The sequence below is a fragment of the Chiloscyllium plagiosum genome, unplaced genomic scaffold, assembly GCF_037043375.1.
Source record: "Chiloscyllium plagiosum isolate Xiang-an unplaced genomic scaffold, Cpla_swu_hap1 HiC_scaffold_1, whole genome shotgun sequence".
NCBI classification, from domain to species: domain Eukaryota; kingdom Metazoa; phylum Chordata; class Chondrichthyes; order Orectolobiformes; family Hemiscylliidae; genus Chiloscyllium; species Chiloscyllium plagiosum.
In genome coordinates this window covers 33,464,746-33,488,660 of record NW_028270139.1, presented here as the reverse complement: position 1 = coordinate 33,488,660, position 23,915 = coordinate 33,464,746, and the positions used below count along the sequence as shown (strand labels likewise).

Here is a 23,915-nt window from a genome sequence, read left to right as displayed (position 1 = left end):
CTTCTGTAGCAGGTGGGACTTAAACTCAGGTCTCCTGATTCAGAGGCAGGGACTCGTCTGCATGTTCCTATTTCATCATTTTAAGTGTTCTTACCACTGTCAAAGATTAGACCTCAGTTTTCACTGTAAAGCATTAATTTTTATTCAAATGCACCACTCACCAAAGAAAACTTTTTGAGTAAAAGTATACCTTTCCCTGAATTTAACAAGACAAACTCTGTTCAATCATTCTTCTACGGCACTAAAAATTAAATCACCTGATTAATTTAAAATTTAAGCATTGCATCAAATTAACATAAACTGCATAATTTATAATGTTGAGACGTTCATTATTTGATTTTTATTTTTCTAATTTCTGGTTTGAAACTGTGCGCTGAAGTTGAGAATTTTGAGCAGCAACTTGTAGTGCAAAGGAGGACAGAACGAACAAATTAATGTCTGTTTATGGGAACTCGCCTGGAAAGATCATTACAGGTTAAATTATTATTCTAAAAAATAAGGGCTCAGATGTTTTGGGCTCAGGACTAGCAATTGGTTGAATGTTAAATTGGTCAGTCAAGGGCGGGGGAATCAGTGCGACCTAGCCAATCACAGACAATGTTGATAAAAGAGAGCAAAGAGAAAGTGAACCAGTTATGACTGGGGTTTGAATATATGAGTGTTTTGTGAAAAAGCTTCTGAATGGTGCTGCTGTGTTTTGCTTGCTCTCTCTTCTTGTTTTTCACTGCAGTTTTCAAACTGTTGGCTGTACTAATAAAAAATACCCCACTGTAAGAAGTTGGTAAATAATCCTGGAAGGCCACTGGACCTGTTTGCATGAATTCAGGCAACCCTAACAGTTTACTCGCTTGTGAACAACATGTTAACCAAAGATTTCTGAAGGCTTGGTGCCCATTGTGAAATTGCTGAATTGACAAGTTACAATTTTTAAAAAAATTCTCTCTTAACTGTGTCTGTCTGTCAGTGAGAGGTGGGGTCTGGCTAAAGATGATTTTGGCTTAGATCGTAGACGTTAAGTAGATTGCATTGTTGTTTACTTCAGTTTTGTTAAAGTTACATTATGAATAATAAATTGTTAATTTCTGTTTAAGTTATAAAATTTTATCTGGTCGTTGTTATTCTTAAAGTATGGTTAGGAACAATTGAGTGATTTTGAAGGTCATGAATGTTTTAATTTTACTGTGTTGTGAGTCCAGGGTTAGGGAAGTTGATTTGGTTTGGCTTGCTGTAACAGCTTGCTGTAACAGTAAGGCGATGGACATATACAGTTATCAATGTTTAATGTTTTTAACCCTCATGGTTATAAATGCTGGACATTTAATTACTTTGTTATCCATGTATTCCAGCCACTGCAATCCCAAGTTGGTAACAATTCTTGGTGTGCCATCATCCACGGGCAGAATATCAATCTTAAACTTCTGGGGAGCCGCTGTCACAATCTGGTTTCAAACAATCAGAACAAAATTAAGTATTTAGTTAGCAACAGCTCCAAATCATAAGTGATAGTGCAGGTCTGTTACACAGGTTTACAGTTCAATATCCCCACTACCTCACACAACCTTTCCATTGCCTATATGTCATCAGACTATTTGTCTGATTACTAACCCAAAGCTCATTCAAAATGAGCACTGCTGGGATTAATGGGGACATTCCACACAGAAGCTGGTATGCATATTGGATGAACTCTGACACAGGAAAGTGCCAACAAGTTTTGGAGGGCTCTGCGACTTGCCAACTGCCATCACACCACATATTCATATTTTATTTCATTGAGTGTCAGGCTCCATCCAGAGTACATGCATGGAAAGTTCACCTGTGGACAAGGGCAGAGAATGCAATATTCTGGGGGTGAAATTAAACTGCAGTGGGAATAGAAATTGCATGGTAGAAAAGTTATGGTCAGCTTGTCAGCCTGTTGAATTTCTGTTTTTTAAAAATTGAACTCAATAGAACAGAACGTTAGCTGGAGTGGAGAAGCACTTCCAATTTGCTAAGGGCCATTTTCTGCTTGTGTTGAAATTTATTTCCTCAGTAAGCAGACATACACATCAAGGAATTAGAAAGTGAAGCTCAAAATATCAGAAGGACAAACTGGCAATGTTAAAACTAAGGTTTCTGAAAACTTCCTTTCAAATAATTAATACCAGTCACATTTCCAAACAATACACTCACCTCCTTCCCTGCCTCTTCAACAATGAAGAAAGGATTTGTCCCATCAGATACAGAAAAAGAGAAGCGATCTTTGAGAGAATTACTACCATCATGATTGTAGCTGATATGATTCTGATAAATATCATCCATTGTAAAGGTATTGGTCTGACGATAGTGGTGACCGTTATTAGTACGTTCAATTGTTCCATGGCGTGGTTGTTGTACAATGATAAAAGTTAAAGATTCTGCCTGTAGTATTAGAGTTGATAGTATTAACCAAGGTATTCAGGTTATAATTCATATTGTCAAATTCAATGTATCAAAATTACCTTAAACATAACAGAAGTTTACAACTTAACTGCCTGAGTGATAACCTAATGAAATAGGTGCCTCTAGTCCTTTTACATCAACTGAAGGGATAGCTTGAGGTCACAAAAAGTGTCCCACAAAAGCAAAGTTGCCTTTCGATATATTTTTCCTGTAGTGCCTGCTCTTTTCTCTGATCTATTTAAATCAACGGAATGGAAGTCGAGTGTGTTCTATTAAGGGCTGACTGATCAGTCTGCCAGGTTAATGTCTAATTGGACATGTAAATTAATGTCAAAAACAAAGACAGAAATTGCTGGAAAAGCTCAGCAGGTCTGACAGCATCTGAGGAGAGAAATGTGAGTTAACGTTTCGGGTCAAGTGGTCCTTCCTCAGATTAATATGATGCCCTGAATACAGCAGTAAGAATCAGTCTTAAAATGTGAGATTAAAGATGGAGGAAAAGTAAGTTGTACAATGAAAAGAAAATAAACATTTTTAGTTTGAATCTAATAAAGTACTATCAACTTCTGAGTAAAACAGAAAAAACATTCAAAGTAAGATTAGCCCTCGCCATGAATGATTGAATTTCAATTTTAAATATTAATGGAAACATGCTGCAGTGTCAAAGAAATAAAACAACAAATGAAATAGAATTCTCTTCCATTCACCCCATACTATCAGTGGCTGTCATGCTAGTTGTTGCCCAGTTGGGTCAGACTGAACTTACGGGTTGCATTCTTTATGGCAGCATGGTGGCTCAGTGGTTAGCACTGCTGCCTCAGTGCCAGAGATCTAAGTTCGATTCCCACCCCGGATGACTGTCTGCACATTCTCCCTATGTCTGTGTGGGTTTCTTCCGGGTGCTCCAGTTTCCTCCTACAGTCCAAAGATGCGCAGGCCAGGTGAATTGGCCATGCTAAATTGCCCACGGTGTTAGGTGCATTAGTCAAGGGTAAATATAAGGTAGGAGAATGGGTCTGGGTTGGTTACTCTTCGGAGGTCGGTGTGGACTTGTTGGGTAGAAGGGCCTGTTCCCATACTGTAGGGAATCTAATCTAATCTATCCAGTCATAGCCAGAGAATCACCTACAGTATTTTCTCTTTCCACTGTGCTCTAATAATGGAAGAGCAAAAACTTTTCTGCAAATACAGAAGATGAAACCATTGTCTTCATTTCTTGCCACAAACTTTATTTACTACTCATTCAGCCCATCTTGCCAACAACTGTTTCGGGTTGAACCAGATTGGTTTTCACACCCAAGATGTTCTCTAAACACATATCATCATCGGTAAGATTGTTTATTTTCATCTCCATAATATCACCTGATTCTTCCCTTGTCTCATCTAATGATTATTCCCCTCTCCATCTCCAATGCTTTTGTTACCTCTCCTTGCTAGCCTCCATCTTCTAAATTCTATAAAATTAAAAGTCATTCAAAACTCCGTTGTCTGTCTTAACTTGCGACAGTTCCCTTTCACCACTCGCCCTTATGTTCACTGACTTATATTGGTTCCTACTAAATAATGTGTCAATGTTCAAATTATTATCTTCATTTTCAATGAAATCTTGGCTCAATTCTCTCTATTCTGCACTCAGTGGGGGCGGCACAGTGGTTAGCAATGCTGCCTTGCAGCGCCAGGGACCAGTGTTCAATTCCAGCCTTGAGTGACTGTCTACGTGGAGTTTGCACATTCTCTCCCCGTGTCTGCATGGGTTTCCTCTGGGTGCTCCGGTTTCCTCCCACAGTCCAAAGATGTGCAGGTCAGGTGAATTGGCCACGCTAAATTGCCCATAGTGATAGGTGCATTAGTAGGGAGTAAGTAGGTGGGTTACTCTTCGGAGGGTCGGTGTGGACTTGTTGGGCCAAAGAGCCTGTTTCCGCACTGTAGGTAATGTAATCTCACCTCTAGTCCCACATAGCAACATATCAGCACTCTTCCAATTCTAGTCTTTCAAGCATCCCCAATTTTAAATACTCCACTACAGATAGACAATCTTCAATTACCAAAACTCTCAATTCAGAAAATCCCTGCTTAAACCAATCCCCCTATCTTTCTTTGCTCTTTTAAGATACTTATTAAAATCTACCTATCTGAAGTCTGACTTAATTCGTCCTTTTGTGGCTCATGATGTTTGATAACATAACTGAGAATTGCTCGAGTCATTTTGATATGTAAAGGCTTTTCCTGTAGTTGTGATAGCAACAAAAATATCCTGAACTGAGCAAAAATAATGTGAGCAAAGGTAGACTGAAAGCAGGACAAGTTATAGATCAAGTAGGAAGCACATAGAGGTAAAGTTCTTGTGAGAGTAAGGCTATACTGAAAACTCACTTCAGTGTCTGCATCAGTGGCTTTCAATTCAAATTCAGTGATAGTTTTTCTCACTCCTTCTTGTACTCGCATTCCAGGAATCTGTACGACAGGCAGTGCATCATCCACAGGACGAATAGTAATGTAAAATGCTTGAGACACCTGATTTAACAAAGAAAACAAGGAAATGTTATTTTCAGTCAAGTATGACAGTGACCCTTAGGCAGCATAAAATTGTAATCATTAGAATGTTACATAGTTCACAATTTTTACAGAATAAAGTAATAAATAAATAGGCAGGAAGATAAAAGATGAAAAAAAACTTAAATTACATTTACTAGCTGTTTTTAGAAAATTATTGTTTGTGAATATTTGCATTTGTATCCTTGTGACTTTAAAAATACACTGATGTAACTCAATTTAGTCTTGGACTTTTCTCAAGGCTTGGAAAATATATATAATTTGATCACATCGGAAGCATAATTCCTAAAATAATGGCCATTCTTAACTCAAGTATGTCTTTAGTGATGTTACAACTGAACAGGTTTACACCAAAGTTAGCCGTTATCAAGGTGAGAAACATTGAGGGCTGAATTTTCAATTTCCTGTGGGGGTGGGCAAGGAAATTTATGTACTCAAAAAATGTCACTGGTTTCCAGAACCTCTGTGACACAATGAGATTTTCAAACTGATTGCAGTTTTTGAATGGCAAGTGTGTCAAACACAGATTCTGGGACATGCTTGAGCACATCTTTCTGGAACACAGCAAGGAGTTACCTCAGTGGAATTGTATAGAGGGGTATTTCAATATCGATTTCTCATGCAGTTGGCACAGAGTTGTCATCACCGGAGCAGACAGGCATGATGTTATGTGAGAGATGAATGTTAGGGTAGGTGTCCCCATGGCCATTTCCAGCTCTGCTGTTGTTTGGCTCTCTCTGACGCTACTTCCAGATGGAGGGGAGAGTATAGCTCCCCTGTCCACTGCAGCTTCAATCAGTGAGGCTTCATAAATAAATGGAGCCACCCAGAGCTAGATACCCAAACCACTGGTTGTCTGCACCTCCATCTCATCCACTTGGGAAGACAGTATTAAGCCCAGTCTGGCTGCTGTTTGCCTTTTAAGTGATGTTTGTTTGCTATGTTTACATTCAGCTGGGTACCAAACTCAGTCCACAGCAAATCACTAATTTTTGGCTTTGAAGATAGTGTTGTGTCACTGCTCCTGGAATAGTGTGGGGTTGGACACAAATATTCATTTGGTAATTCATCCTTTTATTTTTCTCTCTCACGTTTTGAAGCTTTTTACCACTTGTGATACCAATGCACACAAGTGGAATGTCTTGGCTGTCTAGACAGCAGAGCAAAATGACAGCCAACAGAGACTGGATGTCATAGGAGGGAAAGGAAGGCTGATGCTGAAGCCCACAGAGAGGTGTTGGAACGTACAACAGAGAGCACAGATAAATAACTCGTGAGTGGAGTGTATTTTAGATGAGGAACAAAGATGGGATTTGAAACCAAAGAGAAAATGAAGACCACCTGGAGAAAGAGTGAGCTCAATGCACTCTACAATGTTGTCTATAAAGCCTTCAGGAAGATGAGGTTTTAAAGAACACAGGGTTGCTAGAAAGGAAGATTAAGTTCTGGAGCTGGCTGCTGAAGGGCAAAAACAAGGACACCAAGAAAGAACTTCCTGTAAAAGTAGTAATAGAACTGAATTCAATCATTTGGTTTAGATTTGCTTTAAGATAGTGATCAGTCAAATAGTGGGAGACTAAAGATGACAGCGAGCTTCCACAACAAGACTTCACCTCAGAACTGTGCTGCCACCTCTCACAACATTTCATACTTCCATCTGGCTTCACCACAAACAGCTAGACTTCAATGGTCAACATTATTGTGATCAGTTTTAATCTTTCCTCATTCTCATTCAGATCTATGTTGCCTTAAACACAGTGGTCATTCCATCTGTTCGTGATCATCTCGAATCTGCACTTCAGCTCTTGCTGTTTTCTGAATCTGAAGCAAGTTTCTCCATCTCTGTCTGCATTGATATTTCCAAGGTATTCCTGAGGTCCATCCTTTGTAACCACATCATTTATATACTACCATCTGCCAGTGCCACCAGATGATGTTAACAATATTCAACTCTGTCTTCATTTACTGAAAAGTTGTTGCTACATTTTGCAACTGCCTTCTTCCTGTCACGAGGCTCAGGAAGGGTGTCCAGCTTTATTTTGTTAAAATCAAAGCTGTTCTCCTTAACTTCTGCCACCATGTTGATTTTCTTGATACCATCAAGTGCTCAGCTTTCAAATAAGGATAAGGCAGGAAGTACAGACCATCACATCAACAACAATTCAGGCAAAGATTAAGTTTCCCATAACTGTCTGCATTCTCAAATCCCTTTATGATTTCAGTTAACTTAACAATTGTGATGACTTCAATGTTCCAATGTTTGTAAGAAACTTTTGCTCCCCTAGCATCAGTCCATTCATATTTACCTCCAATGGAACCAAAGAGGTAATCTCTTTTCCTGCTTTCAACAAACATATGAAACATCCACACAGACTCCCCTACCCTAAGCCTTGCTGTTACGCTGTTTTCTGCTTGCCACCCTACTGCAACTATGTTGTTTTATAACATCATGATACACAGAAGTGTTTTAGAATACAGGTCATCAGTATTAATATGGTACCTGCTGTTTAACTGCTCCCATAATAATTTATACTTTACCTCGTTGACACCATCGGACACAGAAAAGATGAAATCATCGGAATGCTTTTCCTCATCGCTAGTGTGAACATACTGAATGCTGCGGGCTGCGAGGTCAGCCTGTGTAAAATAGCTAACCTTTGTTCCTGTTGAAGAGGATAAAATGAAAATTATAATGCAAAAAAGATTGACTGGTTCAAGTAACATGAAAGATTTGGAATATTTCAGCAGCATTGTCGATTTAACTGTTACCATTAAATACAAAGATGCCCCAAATAACCACAAGAACAGTTTAGAGGTTTCAGTTGATTCAAACGGGACTGCTTAAACAATTTCCAGCTGAAATTCTTATTTCTATGTCCAGTCTGGAAAAGAACGCTTCAAGCTGGATCTATTAGTCTCACTTGTTGTTCTAGCTTCAGCAGTAAGGTTAGTAATTTACTCAGACTCAGCTTTCCAGGAGGGTGATGATGAGCCATACACAACCTTTCCTTACCACTGATGGCCATAAATAAATGGTTTTTATACCTAATAATGATTTCCTGTACCATCTGTCTTCCAAAAACAACAGAACTTGATGTAACTTTAACATCAAAAAATTGCAGTGACTAATCCTACAACCAAATCACAATTTGGGAGAGGAAGACCAACCATGAATTAATTATTTCCAAGTTTCCATTTCAGAACTGCAGAACAAAATAAAAATGATGCATCTGAAAGGGCAAATTTGAGCTGATAACAGTTAAGATCAGAGTACCAGATGTATAGAGGGGGCACAAAAAAAACACAAATTAATTTCTCACTTAACTCTCAAGAAGAAATAAAAGCCATCCTTAAAAGATTTCACATATCCATTATTTTAAATTTCCCAGATTACGTGAGTTTACTGATCCAAATTGTTGCCAGTTGTCAATTACTCTCTCACCTCCAAAAGAACATTGGGAGCCACAGAAGGAAGAAAACATGCAAGTTAAAGGCTTTCAACATGGAGATTCCACCTTGTGGATAGCCTTAGTTGAAACCAGCACTTTGTTTGGGCTCCAGCCTAGGGAACTGAATCCTCAAAAAGCATCTAATTCAAAGACTGCAGATGGACTTTGAAACTAGCACAAAATTAAAGCTCAGAACAAATTACTGCAGATACTGGAATCTGTATTGAAAACAACAAATGTTGGATTTCACAGCAGGTTGGACAGCATGCACGGAGAGACAACAAGCTAATATTTCAAGTCCAGATGACTCTTCATCACAGCAGATCTGAAGAGTCATCCAAACTCAACATTAGCTTGGTCTCTCTACATGGATGCTGTCTGACCCACTGTGATCTCAGACACTATGATCTCCAGCATTTGTTGTTTGCCATACAAAATTAAAGCGAACAGTTGTCCTGTCATTTGAGTCATTTATTACATTGCTACACATTTCTAGATAATAATTTTTGAACTATCACTCCTTTAACCTAGAAGAATCCAAAAAGTTATCTTCGTTTATTTTACCTGGAGAAGCAACATGCTCAATATGACCCAACTGGGGTTGTTTGGTTAACCTGTACATCAGTTCACCAGGCTCACTATCCTGGTCAGTAGCCGACAGCTGTAGGGTTGTTATCTTTTTCACTGTGTTTTCTTCCAGCACCAAGCCTTTATTAACTACAATGGATGGTGGAAGCTTATCTTCTGCAAATCAAAAATCAAGTTAATGATATTCATGAGAAAACCGACAAAAGATGGTTGTATTGCTTAGCAATTAGGAAACATTTCAAATGTCAAGTTTAGTATTACTAAATAATAAAATGTGGGGTTACACACTCAGAAATGACACATCTTCCACTACTCTTCAGTACTGGCTGCACCTGCATCTACTGAAACTTTGCTGCAGGCTCCCTCAAGTTTCCACTTTCTTAGTATAAAAAAGATCAAGTATAAGGTCACCGAGTGTATATGCATGTGGCCAGGATCATGGATTGACAAGAAGCCTGTATGATTTCTTGAATATTTATCAGTGATCCTGTACACAGTTATGGAGAGGGCTCAAAAGCACACCAGCTTGTTAACCTTGCTGACATTTTCAGCATTTTGTCAGTGCCAGGTCAATCACATGCCATCCCTTTGTCTTTGGTCCTTTCCATTGGCAAATTTTCAAACAGACTTTCACAAATCCCCTGAAAGTCTGCTGGAATCAGAGGCTGACTTTATTCAAGGGTAAATCCTGGCAATGATGCCGACTTGTGCAACAATGTCAATTTTAGAGCATTAAGGTTTGTGAATATACAAAATAGCAGAAATGGTAAACAAAGTGGACATTAAGTTTACAGCAGCAGTGGTTTGCAATGAAGGACACCATGAAACAGTTATTAGAAGCACAAGGGCACTCTTACCTAGCACACTAATGAAGAAGGACTGATCAATTAATTTATTTCCATCTGTATCAACAACATCAAATTTGAAAGCAAAACTTCCACCAGGCTCTCCTTTTTCATGTCTATATTCTACATATCCTATAAAAGATTGATGGAAAAATAATTGCCATTTAGTTGTTCAATTTGGTTTTGACAATGTTATTATTTCAATTTTAAAATCATTAATACAGTTGAAATGTTACAACACTAAAAGAGTCTAGCTTCCCTTTCAGAATCTGAGGAAAAGATCATTCTCATCAACACCAAAGCAATTTTCTACAGAACAGATGGTCGACAAATATTTTGGGTGGTTATCAGTCACAAAGTTGTGGACAGTGTGTCTAAATTCTTAGGTCATCTTTGCTGCAGAAAAGTTCCTTGCGAGTACCAAGAATCCAAACATTAATCTCGATGTGATTTATTTTAGTTATTATTACCACATAAAGATCAAAAAACTAAAAGCCATCATTTCTTGATCCGAGATTCTGCTAAACAACCATGTCAGTATTTGAAGTCTCACCAACCTTTGTTAATGTCAGCTTGGGTAAATCTTTTAATGGGTCCTCTGATTGAGATTTGAACCAAATTGTCATTTTTAGACATCTGCAAACGTCCAACTGTAGGATCTTTGGTTATGACAAACGTAAGCTTCTCATCATCAGAATCAATATCTGTAGCTTTCAGGTGCTGCTGTGTGATTACCGATACAGAGCCTAAATGCAAAAGATGACTTAATTAAATCCAAGGTTCTCTAATTGACAGTTCATTTATTGGCTTGTATTGCAAACTAAATCATTCATTATTTGCAATTATAGCTAGTCTATTGCCAAGTTATAATGATTGTAACTACACCTCTTTTATTTCTTTCATGCACTGTCTATGACCACAGTTCCCTCAAAAGCATGCATGTGGCTCTGACATTTCTACGTGTATTAGAGAAAAAAAATGTTGTGGAATACAAGGCAATAATTCATTTCAAAGGTCAATTTACTTTGCTTGAGATGTAATTGTTTGATTTTCAATTGTCCCTTGGTTAACACTTCAATATGCTTTCTCCTTGAGTGAAGTCCCCTTTCTGCAGTAGGTTTGAAGTGTTCAGGATTCTCAACAGTATCATACAAGCAAGATATTCAAAGTCAGAGCATCAGAGTAGAACCCTATCCTTGGCTCATCCCATGTCATATATCCAACTTCTGGCAGAGCATCTGGACATTGGTTGAGCACAGAACCAATGTTTCCCCAACCTTCCAATTCCACCAATCCAACTGATGGATGCTCGGTGTTTCCATGGCGATACCTGCACACTTTTATTTGTAGATATAAGTGAAAGCATAATATTATAGAAAGTGACTGAGAGAATCCTTGTGGCAAAATTTAAATACATATTTTTCTGTCTCAAATTTAATAAGATAAATTTGCTGGGGGTTCCTCTGCTCATCCATCATAACTTAAGCACAAGTTGTGAACACTCCAGAAGGACGATGATGGAAGTGCTGTGCCAGGATCCTCCAGGTGCCCACCACAGTTAAGAAGAGGGAGAACTCGGATAGAAATGAGCTCCTTAAAGAGTTCAGTGATTCACTGGAAGGGCTTAGAGGTTAGCACAGCTGCCTCACAGCACCAAGGACCTGGATTTGATTCCACCCTTGGGTGAAGTGTGGAGTTTGCACATCCTCAAACTCAATTGCTTGGGTTTCTTCTGGGTGCTCCAGTTTCCTCCCACAGTCCGAAGATGTGCAGGCAGGTGACCATGTCAAATTGCTCATAATGTTCAGGAATGTACAGGCTCACTGGAGTAGCTATGAGAAATGCAGGGATACAGAAATAGGATAGGGGTGGATCTGGGTGGGATGCTCTTTGGAGAGTTAGTGTGGACTTGATGGTTTGAATGGCCTGCTTCCGCATTGTAAGGATTCTGTGATTCTAATTCTTACCTGCTGAGAACTGTAAACCACGGTTGATTGCTAATCTCGGCGCCTCATTCTTTTGCTTTTCCACAAAGAATTCCATTTTTCCATTTTCTGTGTACAGACCATCTGTAAATGCAAAGCGGAACTCATCGGATTGTACGCTGGTTCCATCGTGGGTGTAAACAATGAGCTCATCCAGCACATCCTGATACGTGAAAGAGGAGCCTTGCGTCAATACTCGGCCATTTTCCAGAGGCTCAGAATAAAATTGCCTTTTCCGCAGCTTCCCTATTGTAATCAAGTAAAACAAATAAATATTTAATTAACAGTACTTGCCTCATTTCTAAAAGAAATGTTCAGAACATTACAGAAGTGCAACGCTTTGAAGTAACCCATGAAATTGCTGCTATGCCCATGATCCTTCATGTAGCACATCCCCAGTATTAATCATGGTTATGATGGCAAAAATCAGCGAGGGGGTGAAAACACTAATTACTCCAGGCAGATTAATACAACTCTGAACAAAAATACCAAGTTGAGTTTCTATTAGCACATTTCAAGGTGTTTCACAGATTGGTATGTAGTGAATGACAACAAAGACAGGAAGAGGGTTATTAAAATCAATGACTAACTGCTTGGAAGAAAGTTTTTGAAGAGGTGATGGGGTTGAGTATGACAATTCCACAGATGATATCCAGGCAGCAGAGACCTCATTATATAGATGGGAGGGCAATTATAAATGTGAATGGGAGGAAAGGAAGCCAATGAACACAGAAGTGTAGAAGGGAATTAGGAAGGACAGCAATCACAGATATTGGAAGGTGAGGTGAATGCGGAGCTGACAAGGAAGGCAAGTTTGGAGGATGGTGAATATGCAAATTAGGGTGGATGAGCAATAATGCAGGGATGGCCCAGCTCAGGGTTGAAGGGTTCACAAAGCTATATGTGCAGACTGCTTCAGAATCAGTGAAGGCTGTAAGTGAAAGTTACAACATAGTTAAGAACCTTCCAAGGCTGGTTCTTTTCAGATAAGACGATCATTTCTGGGTTCCAATCCCGACACGTGTGTAGGTCATTTCAGAACAGGCACTTCAGGGATGTGACCTCCTTATGGGCAACCTATGCTGTCTAATTATGGACAGCAGCTAGATTCCTGAGGCTGCCGTCGCAGTCAGAGGGCCAACATGGGGACAGCTCACAGCTCCACTGAAGAGGCAAAAACTGCTCAGGCCTGAAAAGGAGCCCCTTAAAATCCAAGTGACCTCAAAAGCATGAATCCAAGTTCAAAACGATAATGAATGAAGCCTGGTGGCCCATCAGGACAAAGGGGCAACCCCACTATGGGAATTATTTGGGCTGTAACTACCCTAATTACCATTGGTACATAAACATCTGACTGATGACCATCTATCCTACTATGGGAGCATCAGGGTGCTCCTGGACATAAGTGAACCTGCTCCATCACTGAGAAGATCCTGAAAGAGACCCCCCTCTCTCTCCATTTGTCTGCAGATTAATCATTATTGACCACCTGTCACTGCTGTGAGTAGCTGCTGTACCACAGACAAGATACACTGCAGCAATTCACCACAGCTTTATCAAAGCACCTTCTAAATGGGTGACCTCTACCACCTCAAAGAGCAAGGGCAGATGGTGGTAAAGACCACATCCTCAACTTGGAACAATACAGCCATTCATTCATGATTATTGGGTCAAAATCCATGCCCCTCCTCAGCTCCAGTGTGGGTTTACCTGCACCACATGGGGTGTAGCAGTTCAGAAAATCAGCTACCTTAAGAGACATTAGGGTTAAGCAACAACTGTTGGCTGAGCAAGTAATACCCACATCCTGAAAATAATACAAACAACAGATCACCAAGAGGTCAGAGTGTATTGGTCTGTTGACAAAATCTCCACATGATATTTGCAGGCAGGCCCATCTTCAAGCAAGCTTCCATCCAATGGGCGAAGTCTTCTGAAGTTTGAAATATTCCTGGCACGAAGACTGATTACATTTCCTCAAACTTGCAGGAGGTCAGAGTTGTGCAGATAGAGAGAGACCTCCACGAGATAGCAAATTCAGAAGCTATTTTTCTGCTTGTCGCTCAAGTAAGGTCAAGAGGGGCTTTCCTGAGTCAGACGGCCCACAGAACTGAACTGATGCAGCACCCAAGGAGAAGCCTACCATCATGTTCTCAAGAGCAGTCAGGGATGGGGCAATAAATATGGCCTAGCATCCTTTGAATAAATATTTAAATAATTTTTGCTCAGCTTTCTCATAGGCCAGCCTAAAATCTGACAATATAGAAGGCCCACAGCTCTTAGGGCCATCAGTGTGTTGGGGAAACCCATCTGCAGGAATGGTCATAGCTCAGAATGTGAGTCCCTGCCCATTGCTGGGAGACCATCTCCCTGTTGTGCAGACGTTTATTCAGATGTTGGGGGAATCCAGCCTTGACCTGAAGTTAGTTCTTAAGTTCGCCCTAATTGGTTCCTGCTGCTAACAGCCCGTCTCCGACATGATCTCTTGGAGATGGGACTGTATCAAGTCATAGTCATAGAGATATACAGCACAGAAACAGACCCTTCGGTCCAACTCGTTCACGCCGACCAGATATCCCAACCCAATCTAGTCCCATCTGCCAGCATCTGGCCCATATCCCTCCAAACCCTTCCTATTCATATACCCATCCACATGCCTCTTAAATGTTGCATTTGTACTAGCCTCCACCACCTCCTCTGGCAGCTCATTCCATACACTTACCACCCTCTGCATGAAAATGTTGCCCCTGAGATCTCTTTTTTATCTTTTGCCTCTCACCCTAAACCTATGCCCTCTAATTCTGGACTCTCCCACCCCAGGGAAGAGACTTTGTCTATTTATGCTACCCATGCCCCTCATGTTTTTATAAACCTCTATACAGTCACTCCTCAGCCCCCAACATAAACAACCTCTCCCTATAGCTCAAATCCTCCAACCATGGCAACATCCTTGTAAATCTTTTCTGAACCCTTTTAAGCTTCACAACATCCTTCCGATGGAAATAGAATTGCACACACACAAGGGCTGCCTTGCTGATCTTTGAGGGGCCCTATTCTTTCCTTAGTTACCCTTTTGTCCTTAAATGTATTTGTAAAATCCCTTTGGATTCTGCTTAACTCTATTTGCCAAAGCTATCTCATGTCCCCTTTTTGTCCTCCTGATTTCCCTCTTACTTATACTCCAACTGTCTTTATACTCTAAGGATTCTGAGCCAATGGGAAACATTCATAATTTGCGATCAGTGCCACTCCTAAATTTACTGTAAAGTCATTGAAAAAGGCCATTTGGCCCATCCAACTGTTTTAAACCCATCTGCCAACACTTAGCCTATAACCTTGTATGCTTCGGCATTGCAAGCATACTTCTACCTACTACTTAAATGTTATGAGGGTTTCTGCCTTTACTACCCTTACAGGGAGTGAGTTCCAGATTTCAATCTCCCTCAGACTGAAAAAATATTTCCTGACATCCCCCCAAATCTCCTGATCCTTATCTTAAACCTATGCCCCTGATCATTGATCTCTCCAAAGTCAGAAGTCACACGACAACAGGTTATAGTTCAAAAGACTTATTTGAAATCACAAGCTTTCGGAGCGCTGCTCCTTCATCAGGTGAAGTGGTGTAAAGCACACAGGCACAGAATTTACAGGCAGAGATCCCTGAAAGATAATTCTAGGTAGTGAAGAGTGTCAAACATTGGTGCACATGTATAAGTATTTAGTACCATCTTATTTCTCATGATTTATTTTTTGTAATTATTTCTTTGCCTTAACTAATTGGATCATAGGTCATCCCTTCACTTGCTACTCAGCTATTGATACTTTACTCACACTGTTTGACATTGTTTGATCACCTGCAAAGATTTTTTTTAGCCTGTTAATACTCAATTCACACTACCAGTACTATCTTTTGATACCTTTAATCACATAGAATTGTCTTGCCATGTTCTCGCCATGTATAAATTTTGTGCCTGTGCGCTTCCCACCACTTCACCTGTTAAAAGAGCAGCGCTCCAAAAGCATGTGATGTCAAATAACCCTGTTGGATTATAACGTGGTGTCGTGTGACTTCTGACTTTGTCCACCCCAGTCCAATGCTGGGACCTCCACATTACTGATCCCTACACAAAGGGGAAAAGTCTCTTCCTGTCTACCCATACTTTCTGCCCAATGGTTTTGGACAACTGAAGTTTGAGCAGAAGGAAATTTTGACTTTTCTCGGCAGTGTGTCAGACAAACGACGTGATAGTCAAATTCACTGCTCCCACAGAATCAACTGAGAAAGCAGCATTGACTGGGAGACAATCTTAGGGTTGTCTTGGCAGATGGGTTTGGGATGGAAAATCTATGAGGGAGGAAGAGATGAGGAAAAAGTTAATAAAGTATTTGACAAAAAAAGTTTTGATTAAAGAACTTCAGGGCATTGGTGGAAGCAACTCTAAGGGACACTCTTCCTAAGCTGCAGTGACCCAAGAAGAATGGAGGTTTGACTCCCAGTGTGTGCATATCAACTAATCATATCTGGAGCAGCAACAGGGAAACTACAATTGGCTAGATTATGGGGCACAAGTGGCTCAGTGTTTCGCACTGCTGCCTCATGGCGCCAGGGATTCAGATTCAATTCTAGTCTTGGGTGACTGTCTGAGTGGAGTTTGCACAGGTGGGCGTGTCTGTATGGGTTTCCCCTGGATACTCCAGTTTCTTCCCAAAGATGTGGAGATTAGGATTGGCCATGCTAAATTGCCCCATACTGTCCAGGGATATGCAGGTTAGGTAGAGTTACTACAGTAAAGGCAGTATGGGAATGGATGGGCACAGGACCTGGATCTGGGGAGAATGCTCTTCAGAGGAATAGTGTGGACTCAATGGGCTGAATAGACTCTCTCCCAAGCACTGTAAGAATTCTATGGTTGACCATCCCAGGTTAGGGAAGGGGCAAGTGGCTATGGATGTGCTTCTGCTCATTCTCTGCTGGAAAATATGCAACGTGAGGAGAAAATGCTTGCTACCATTGAAAAGTCTGTGGCTCTCGATCAATCCTCACATATGAGCAACACCTATTTGACTGATACCAATACACCAAAGGAATCCACCAATTCCACCAAAGATTCAACACCTTCAGAAAAGAGCAGATTCATTGCCAAATACAGCTAAAAGACATTCAACTCAGTTTGATTGTTCTGAACAAATTACGCGAGTACTTTCAGAACAAAAAAGAAGCTTGGACAACAGTAAAAGCATTTACTGCCTTAGAGAGGGTCTGCTAACTCATGGGTGACTGATGTCCAGCTAAAGCTCCACGACCTTCCAGCAGGTTTCTGGGGAGCGCTAAGGACTCCTTAGTGATTTCTCATTAATTGGCTGCGATGAATTCCAGCAGCAATAGCTGTCCCCATCGCTACTGCTGCAAGACTCATTGCCTGATTACCAGGACCTGTCTGGTTCAATCGTGGTAAATTCTGAACAAGGGTCACAGGCCTCGAAACATTAACTCTGCTTTTCTCTTCGCCAATGCTGCCAGACCTGCAGAACTTCTCCGGAACTTTCTGTCTTTGTTACTGATCTCCATCGTCCATAGTTCATAGTTTTATATTTTGAAAAAAATACTGATCTTGGTTTAAATGGGGTCAGCCTGGAACCACCCTCCCTTCCTGTAGCCTCCAGCAGTGGCCACCTCCATCTGTGATGCTGCTGAGCTGTCTGGCCCCTTATGAGAGCCTGAGAGGGGGCCAACCATCCTCACCTTGACAGCTTCCCCATTGGCCAGCAGTGGTAAAAGGCTCCCTTATTCTTGCAAAATCAGCACCCACTTTTGGTGCCAAAGTACTGACTGCTTACATAGAGTCATAGAGGTCTACAGCATGGAAACAGACCCTTTGGTCCAATTTACTGCCCAGTTTTCACAATTACAGTAGTTCCATTTGCAAACCTCTTGGTAAAATTGCAAAAAAAATGAGAATTTTAAAACTTAAAGTACTGCTTGATTGAGAACCTTGAACCAAGACGCTCCGAATGATGCAACTCTCAGATACCTTGTCAAACCCCTCATTAAGATCTGTTCATGGACTTACCATGGCTGGGCTTTTTGGTCACTCTTAAAACCAACTCATTCTCTGGTGTGTCCAGGTCCAGGAGACTAAGTGAGGAGTTTCGAATCACGACACCCGCTCCTTCGTTTACGTACACAGCTTCAACATTCATTTTGGGAGGTTCATCATTCTTCCGCTGATAACAGAAACAAGGAAAATGGGTTAATTTCTGGCCTTTAGATGTGTATTTAGAATAATTTTTTCCAGCATTAACCATTGGCAATGATTGATTTTTCACTCACAATATAAGACAAATATGAAAATTTATGCAAAGTTCATTAAGCCATATATTGTCAACTCAACCTCTACTTGCTCTCTGATTTATACAGAATTACACAAAAATAGAATATAATATAGAAACAAACTGTTGGGATATATCATGACACCTGCCAAAGATATTTGTATTTAATTTTGATCAATTTCCATTAATGACTTGACTTTTTGTTGCAGTGCCCGAGCATGGACTATCTAAAACAGTATTGTTCATTCAAGAGTGGGAACAAACTGTTCAGTGTGAGGATGTGCCCCTCACAGTGGCAACAGGCAGACATTCTCTCGTATTGACAGTACAGCGGCAGACCATTTGTTAAAACAGGTCCTATTGTTTTCTGCACCTTGCACAAACTCTCAGTAAAGGCTAAATTTAAGAATTGAGTGACTGCTTGCTGACACCAAGGTGATAAAACTATGGTCCAAGGGGTATGTGAAAACGTCATAGCCACACACCTGCAGGGGCAGTAACCTACATGGACATGATCCATTCACAGTTCTGTTTGTGATGAACCAGCTGGTTGTGAGCTTACTATGTTATCTAATCAATGTACCTCGACGACTGAGAAACATTGCTTTTATTCCAAACATTAGTTCAAAATGAATTGACCTTCGCTGTCAATTCTTGGGTCACTGCTGGGAAACATGGATATAAAACTCTCCTCATAAATATGGCAACAGGAAGCGAAGGACTGACATTTGGACTGAGCATCAGGAGAGAGGTCTCAGAAGATGCTGCAGGGATAGTATCATCTACATTGAAGATTGAGAAGATAAGGTGTGAGCATTCAATCACAGTCAAGTGTGATGGTATATTTAAATACAACAGACAGATGTTGTCCACAATTTACAATGAGATAGAGGAGTGTAAAACCACTTTAGCTGTAATTTTTTTACATGACACTAAACTCTAAATTTGGTAAGTATCATTTATCATAGAATAGTTTCACATTCACATCGAGACTTAACCAGACCTTCAATGCTTTGCTAATTCTTAATTAATGCCCAAGCAAGTTGGAGGCTCAATTTCATGCCCTATTTATTTTAAAAGAGTACAGAATCAGCCTGGTTTAAAGTAAGCATCAGACTCTATGCAGATAATTGTTTCAGGCACTGTGGTCGACAATCTTTTCACGTTCCTGAACTGAATTTTTGGTCAATTCAGTTAAAAATACCAGCCAATTGTAAAGTGTTACTTTTCTAAAAATCTAGGTTAAAAACAATGACTGCTGATGCTGGAAACCAGAGTCTAGATTAGAGTGGTGCTGGAAAAGCACAGCAGGTCAGGCAGCATCCGAGGAGCAGGAAAATCGATGTTTCGAGCAAAAGCCCTTCATCAGGAATCTAAAAATCTGTTTGTCTCTTTGTGTTGAACATTCTACACAATGAGATTAGAGTGAAATACAATTACCAGTATTTTAATGTTGAAGTTATACACTGGAGACTGAATGGTACCATCGGTCACATAAAAGTCAAAGCTGTCTGAAACTGGTTCGATGTTGCGATGGACACTCTGCACGTAATAAATATTATTGTTGAGAATATCCTGAACCGAGAAAGGCACATCAGGACTGATGATGACAGCTTGATCAGTTCTCCCATCTGTCAGAAACAAATATGAAATCACAACTTCTTATCCTGTTAATTAATCATCACAAGCAGGTCCTGCACATTAAGTGGTTAAAAATCAACTCAACCTCCTGCTCTCCCATTGTGTCCTCTGGACAGATCAAAGCAGGCCATGTTCCAACATTCACAAAAATATATTAGGCAGTAACCTTTGCCAATACGTTTCTTTATATTATGAGGTTTAGACCTACAGATGCTCAAAATTAATTACAGCTGAAATTAATCTGTTTCAAAATTGAGTTTTTTTTATATAAACAGCGTGAAAGCATTTCCAACTTTGGCTGAGATTAACTGACTGGCCATTTCCATCAAAAGAAAGCTTTCTGGACTGAACCCCAATCTACTGACTCGTTAAGCTCCTTGGTGAATTACAGACCTCAACATTAAAGTTCTCGTTCACTGGAAACTGCTGGCCTATCAGAAGCTGGCATGTTTCTAGCTCCTTAAGAGATCATTGGGGTGGCCTAGTGTTCAGGGATTCAACAGCAAGAAGGTAAAGACTTTCTTTCGAGTCTCATTGGATGGGAAGTCACAGGATGGGGTGGGTCAGGGTGGGGTCAGAGACAAGGGCAGGGGCCACCTCCTTGCATGTACCCACATCCTTGTCCTGCCCCCTAATGATGCTAGATTGGCCACTGGTCATGAAAATAACCTCATTATTTATCCTTCAATAAGACAGGACATCAGGGCAGTGTCAAGTTGAGGCCTAAATTGAAACTGTTAATTGATCACATTTATTGATGACTTTCTTGACTTGCCAGAAAGTAAGGACTTTTGGATAGCGAGAAATGGGTGAGAATCTCTCCAGCTCAACCTCACTCAATTTATCTTTCTTGTCACTTTCCTCATCACCTTCCAGGGATGGGAGGACTGCAGTCTTGTGTGTAAAAGATCAAACCAACACAGTTTCAAATATAGCACATACACATAACAGCCACTACAGCACAAACCGTACACAATAGTGCAGTGGCAAGCAGAGGTTAATACACATCTTTAAATAGTTTATTTTAATTGAATTGACAGTTTCTGAAATTCGAACATTGAGTCCTGAATTTGCACTGCGTCTGAAGGCTTGTGTATCTTGGACATAATGGTGTTGGAGCTCTGACACCAGGCCTCTCATCCCTGAACCTGCCACCCACCAAGCCTATGGCGGCCGTTGGGGCTGTGGTGAGAAAGAGGATGGACGATGGTAGTTTAGAGTTTGCATATCCACAGAAGGAGCTACACATATGAAGTGCAGCTGCATTCAAACAGATCCAATTCTAAATTTCCAAAAATGACTCTTGGCTTTAGAATAATAGAGCAAAAGATCTAAAGCTGTCAGAATTATTAGGAGGGGTAAGTTACCCTTTTGGAGAGGCCCAGGCACCCGTTTGGTTGTGTTACACTGTGTTTAGAGGAGGTCAAGTGCCCTCTAGGATGGTTACAAGTAGACATGAATACTCCAAAGAAATTATTTATGTAGAACTGTCAAGCTGTCAAAACATTTAAACTCACCAGCATTTTAATTTTTTTTGAATAAAAAAAATGCACCTTATTATCTTTTGGGTCGGTGGGGCGGGTGCTTGTGCCTTGTCAGTTCAATTGACAGCTTTGAGTTTTGAAAGTAGGGCCGGTTCTTTGTTATTTATTTAGGTACTTTAGGACCTTTCTCAGCAGAAAAATAAAGTTTGAAACACTAAGTTGAAATTCCCAAATACCTACATATATAAATAAAACACCCGATAGAATAAAAGTAAAAATATAAAAGCCACAACACAAATGAAATACTGTAAATAAATATTTAAACATTTCACAGTCGTTTGTTCGAGGCTCTATCTAGTGGCAGAGACTGGTCAGTGCAGGTAGCAGCTGAAGGAGGTATTCATCTTAGAATCTCTGCAAAGTGGAAGCAGGCCATTCAGCTCACCGAGTCCACACCAAACCCACCCAGGCCCACCAACACCCTCCCCTGCATTTCTCATTGCTATCCCACCTAGACTATGTACAATTCACCTAACCTGCACATCTTTGGACTGTGGAAGGAAACCCATGCAGACACAGGAAGCAGTCACTAGGGTGGAATCGAACCCAGGCCCCTGGTGCTGTGAGGCAGCAGTGCTAACCACTGAGCCACCATGGGGGAGAGGTGAGTGGATAGGTGGAGATGGAGCCGAGACACAGAGAGAGAGAGAGAGAGAGGGAGAGAGAGAAAAAGACACAGAGACAGAGAGAACAACAAAGAGACATAGCATGAGAGATAAGGGGTAGGGAAGTGAATGAACTAATAACAGTCTATATTTTGCCATTTAAAATTTTCCTCCATTAGAATTCATTTGCTTAGCCAAGGGTTTAGTTTGCTTAATCTCACAAAATTAATTCAAAGGACTTGCTCAATCAGCGGTTGTTGCTCATGGTGTTTGGTGACTGTTAAAAGCACAAGCTGTGTTTGTTTTCCACATCTCTTTCTACTGCCACTTTCACCAAGGATCAACATTGTATAAGCTTTGTTTGACTCATTACCAAAACACACAGAACCTGATGTAAATGGAGCTATATGTCTGTCAATGCCAGGAATAAGACAGTACAAATTTGGTCTAGGTGAGTTAATCATATCGCTGAATATGGCGACAAAATCCACCAGTTCACCTCATTCCATATTCTGTGGATTACTATTGACCAGATACTGATATGGACTAGCTATATGAATACTGTGACTACAATGGCAGGTTGGAGGTAAGGAATGCAGCGGGTAATTTACTTCTTGACTCCCAAAGCCTGCCCACCATTACAGGACACAAGTCAGGAGTGTAATAGAATACTCTCACTTGGCTGAATCGGTGCAGCCCACAACAGTCATTCCCTCAACCACTGAGGCTCAGTTGCAGCAGTGTGTACATCTACAAGATGAATTGCAGAAATTCATGAAGGCTCCTTAGATAGCACCTTCTAAACGCATAATCACTATCATCTAGAAGGACAACGGCAGCATATAAACAGCAACACCACCCTCTACAATCTCCTGTCCAAGACACTCATCACCTTGACTTGGAAATATAACACCATTCCTTCAGTGCCACTGGGTCAAAGTCCTCAAACTCCCTCCCTAAATGCCTTTTGAGTGTACCCACTCCAAATGGATTGCAGTGATTCAAGATGGAAGCTCACTGCCAACTTTTCAAGGACAACTAGGGACAGGCAGAAAATCTATGATGCCCATGCCCTGTGAGTGAATGAAAAGAAACGGCTGGCAAGTATATGGGCAACGTGGGATTGGCTGACTGGACGAGTAGGTTGCTTCTTGTCTGTCTCTTTTCATACGTTCTTAGGAGAAAATAGTTATCGTTAATTCCTTTACTTAAATCAATGGTGATTTAAGGCGGGTACAAATACCTCTTTTCAGATTTTCAATGTAGCCAAATGTGGGTGCAGAGGTTATCTTTATTAACAGGTCCTTCTCTGGTGTGTCTGGATCTGTTGCTAGGATACTGTGTGATGACAGCAGTATTCTTCCACCCTCTTCCACCTACAGCCAATATAAGAATATAATTAATTAAATACACCAGAAGATGACCTGCCCTGTCATTTCAGTGGATGGAATGATGTCAGATTTTTCAAATTGCTTCCTGTGTCACGCATCTTCCCAAGCCTTTGTGAAATGGTACAGGCTGTGGAATTCTGATCCAAAGGGGTTTGCCAGCAAACACTGTACTTCTCTCTTTCAATCAACAGTTTCTGTGTTACAGAACTTAACATTGAGAATTAACTCTTGGGGACAATCACACACCTTTCACATCAAGAAAATAGCCAAACTTCAAAGACAGAGATTACACAACATTTTATTAAGTCATCACCTCACACTGAAAGTTCTTTAATATGTTATTTTAATAACACAGACCAATGCCATTCCTAACAACATGAGTACTTTCAATCAAAAACAGAAACTTTGAGAGAAACTCGGCAGGTCTGGCAACTTCTGTGGAGAGAAAAACAGAGTTAATGTTTTAAGTCCAATGACACTTCTTCAGAAGCATCTGAAGATGGGTTCATGAACTCACAACATTAACTCTACCTTCTGTTCACAGACGCAGTCAGATCTGTTGA

The 23,915-nt window shown here is 40.5% G+C and overlaps 1 protein-coding gene and 1 long non-coding RNA gene across 4 annotated transcripts in view; one reads left to right on the top strand and one right to left on the bottom strand.

The window, feature by feature from the left end:
* Nucleotides 1–12,044, top strand: part of LOC122553030 (uncharacterized) — a 105,504-nt gene extending 93,460 nt beyond the window's left edge. Inside the window, exon 3 of the long non-coding RNA XR_015756750.1 lies at nucleotides 11,921–12,044. This is a non-coding gene — a long non-coding RNA (uncharacterized LOC122553030). The remainder of the gene's footprint in view (nucleotides 1–11,920) is intronic.
* Nucleotides 1–23,915, bottom strand: part of fras1 (Fraser extracellular matrix complex subunit 1) — a 446,490-nt gene that overhangs the window by 79,079 nt on the left and 343,496 nt on the right. For all 3 annotated transcript variants that reach the window (XM_043696280.2, XM_043696287.2, XM_087985787.1), the window contains 11 exons: nucleotides 23,205–23,337; nucleotides 19,612–19,802; nucleotides 17,913–18,066; nucleotides 11,824–12,087; nucleotides 10,414–10,602; nucleotides 9,869–9,988; nucleotides 8,988–9,167; nucleotides 7,513–7,637; nucleotides 4,795–4,935; nucleotides 2,173–2,400; nucleotides 1,326–1,439 (listed from right to left, as the gene is read on the bottom strand). In XM_043696280.2, the coding sequence (XP_043552215.2) occupies nucleotides 1,326–1,439; nucleotides 2,173–2,400; nucleotides 4,795–4,935; nucleotides 7,513–7,637; nucleotides 8,988–9,167; nucleotides 9,869–9,988; nucleotides 10,414–10,602; nucleotides 11,824–12,087; nucleotides 17,913–18,066; nucleotides 19,612–19,802; nucleotides 23,205–23,337 (1,839 nt within the window). The remainder of the gene's footprint in view (nucleotides 1–1,325; nucleotides 1,440–2,172; nucleotides 2,401–4,794; nucleotides 4,936–7,512; nucleotides 7,638–8,987; nucleotides 9,168–9,868; nucleotides 9,989–10,413; nucleotides 10,603–11,823; nucleotides 12,088–17,912; nucleotides 18,067–19,611; nucleotides 19,803–23,204; nucleotides 23,338–23,915) is intronic.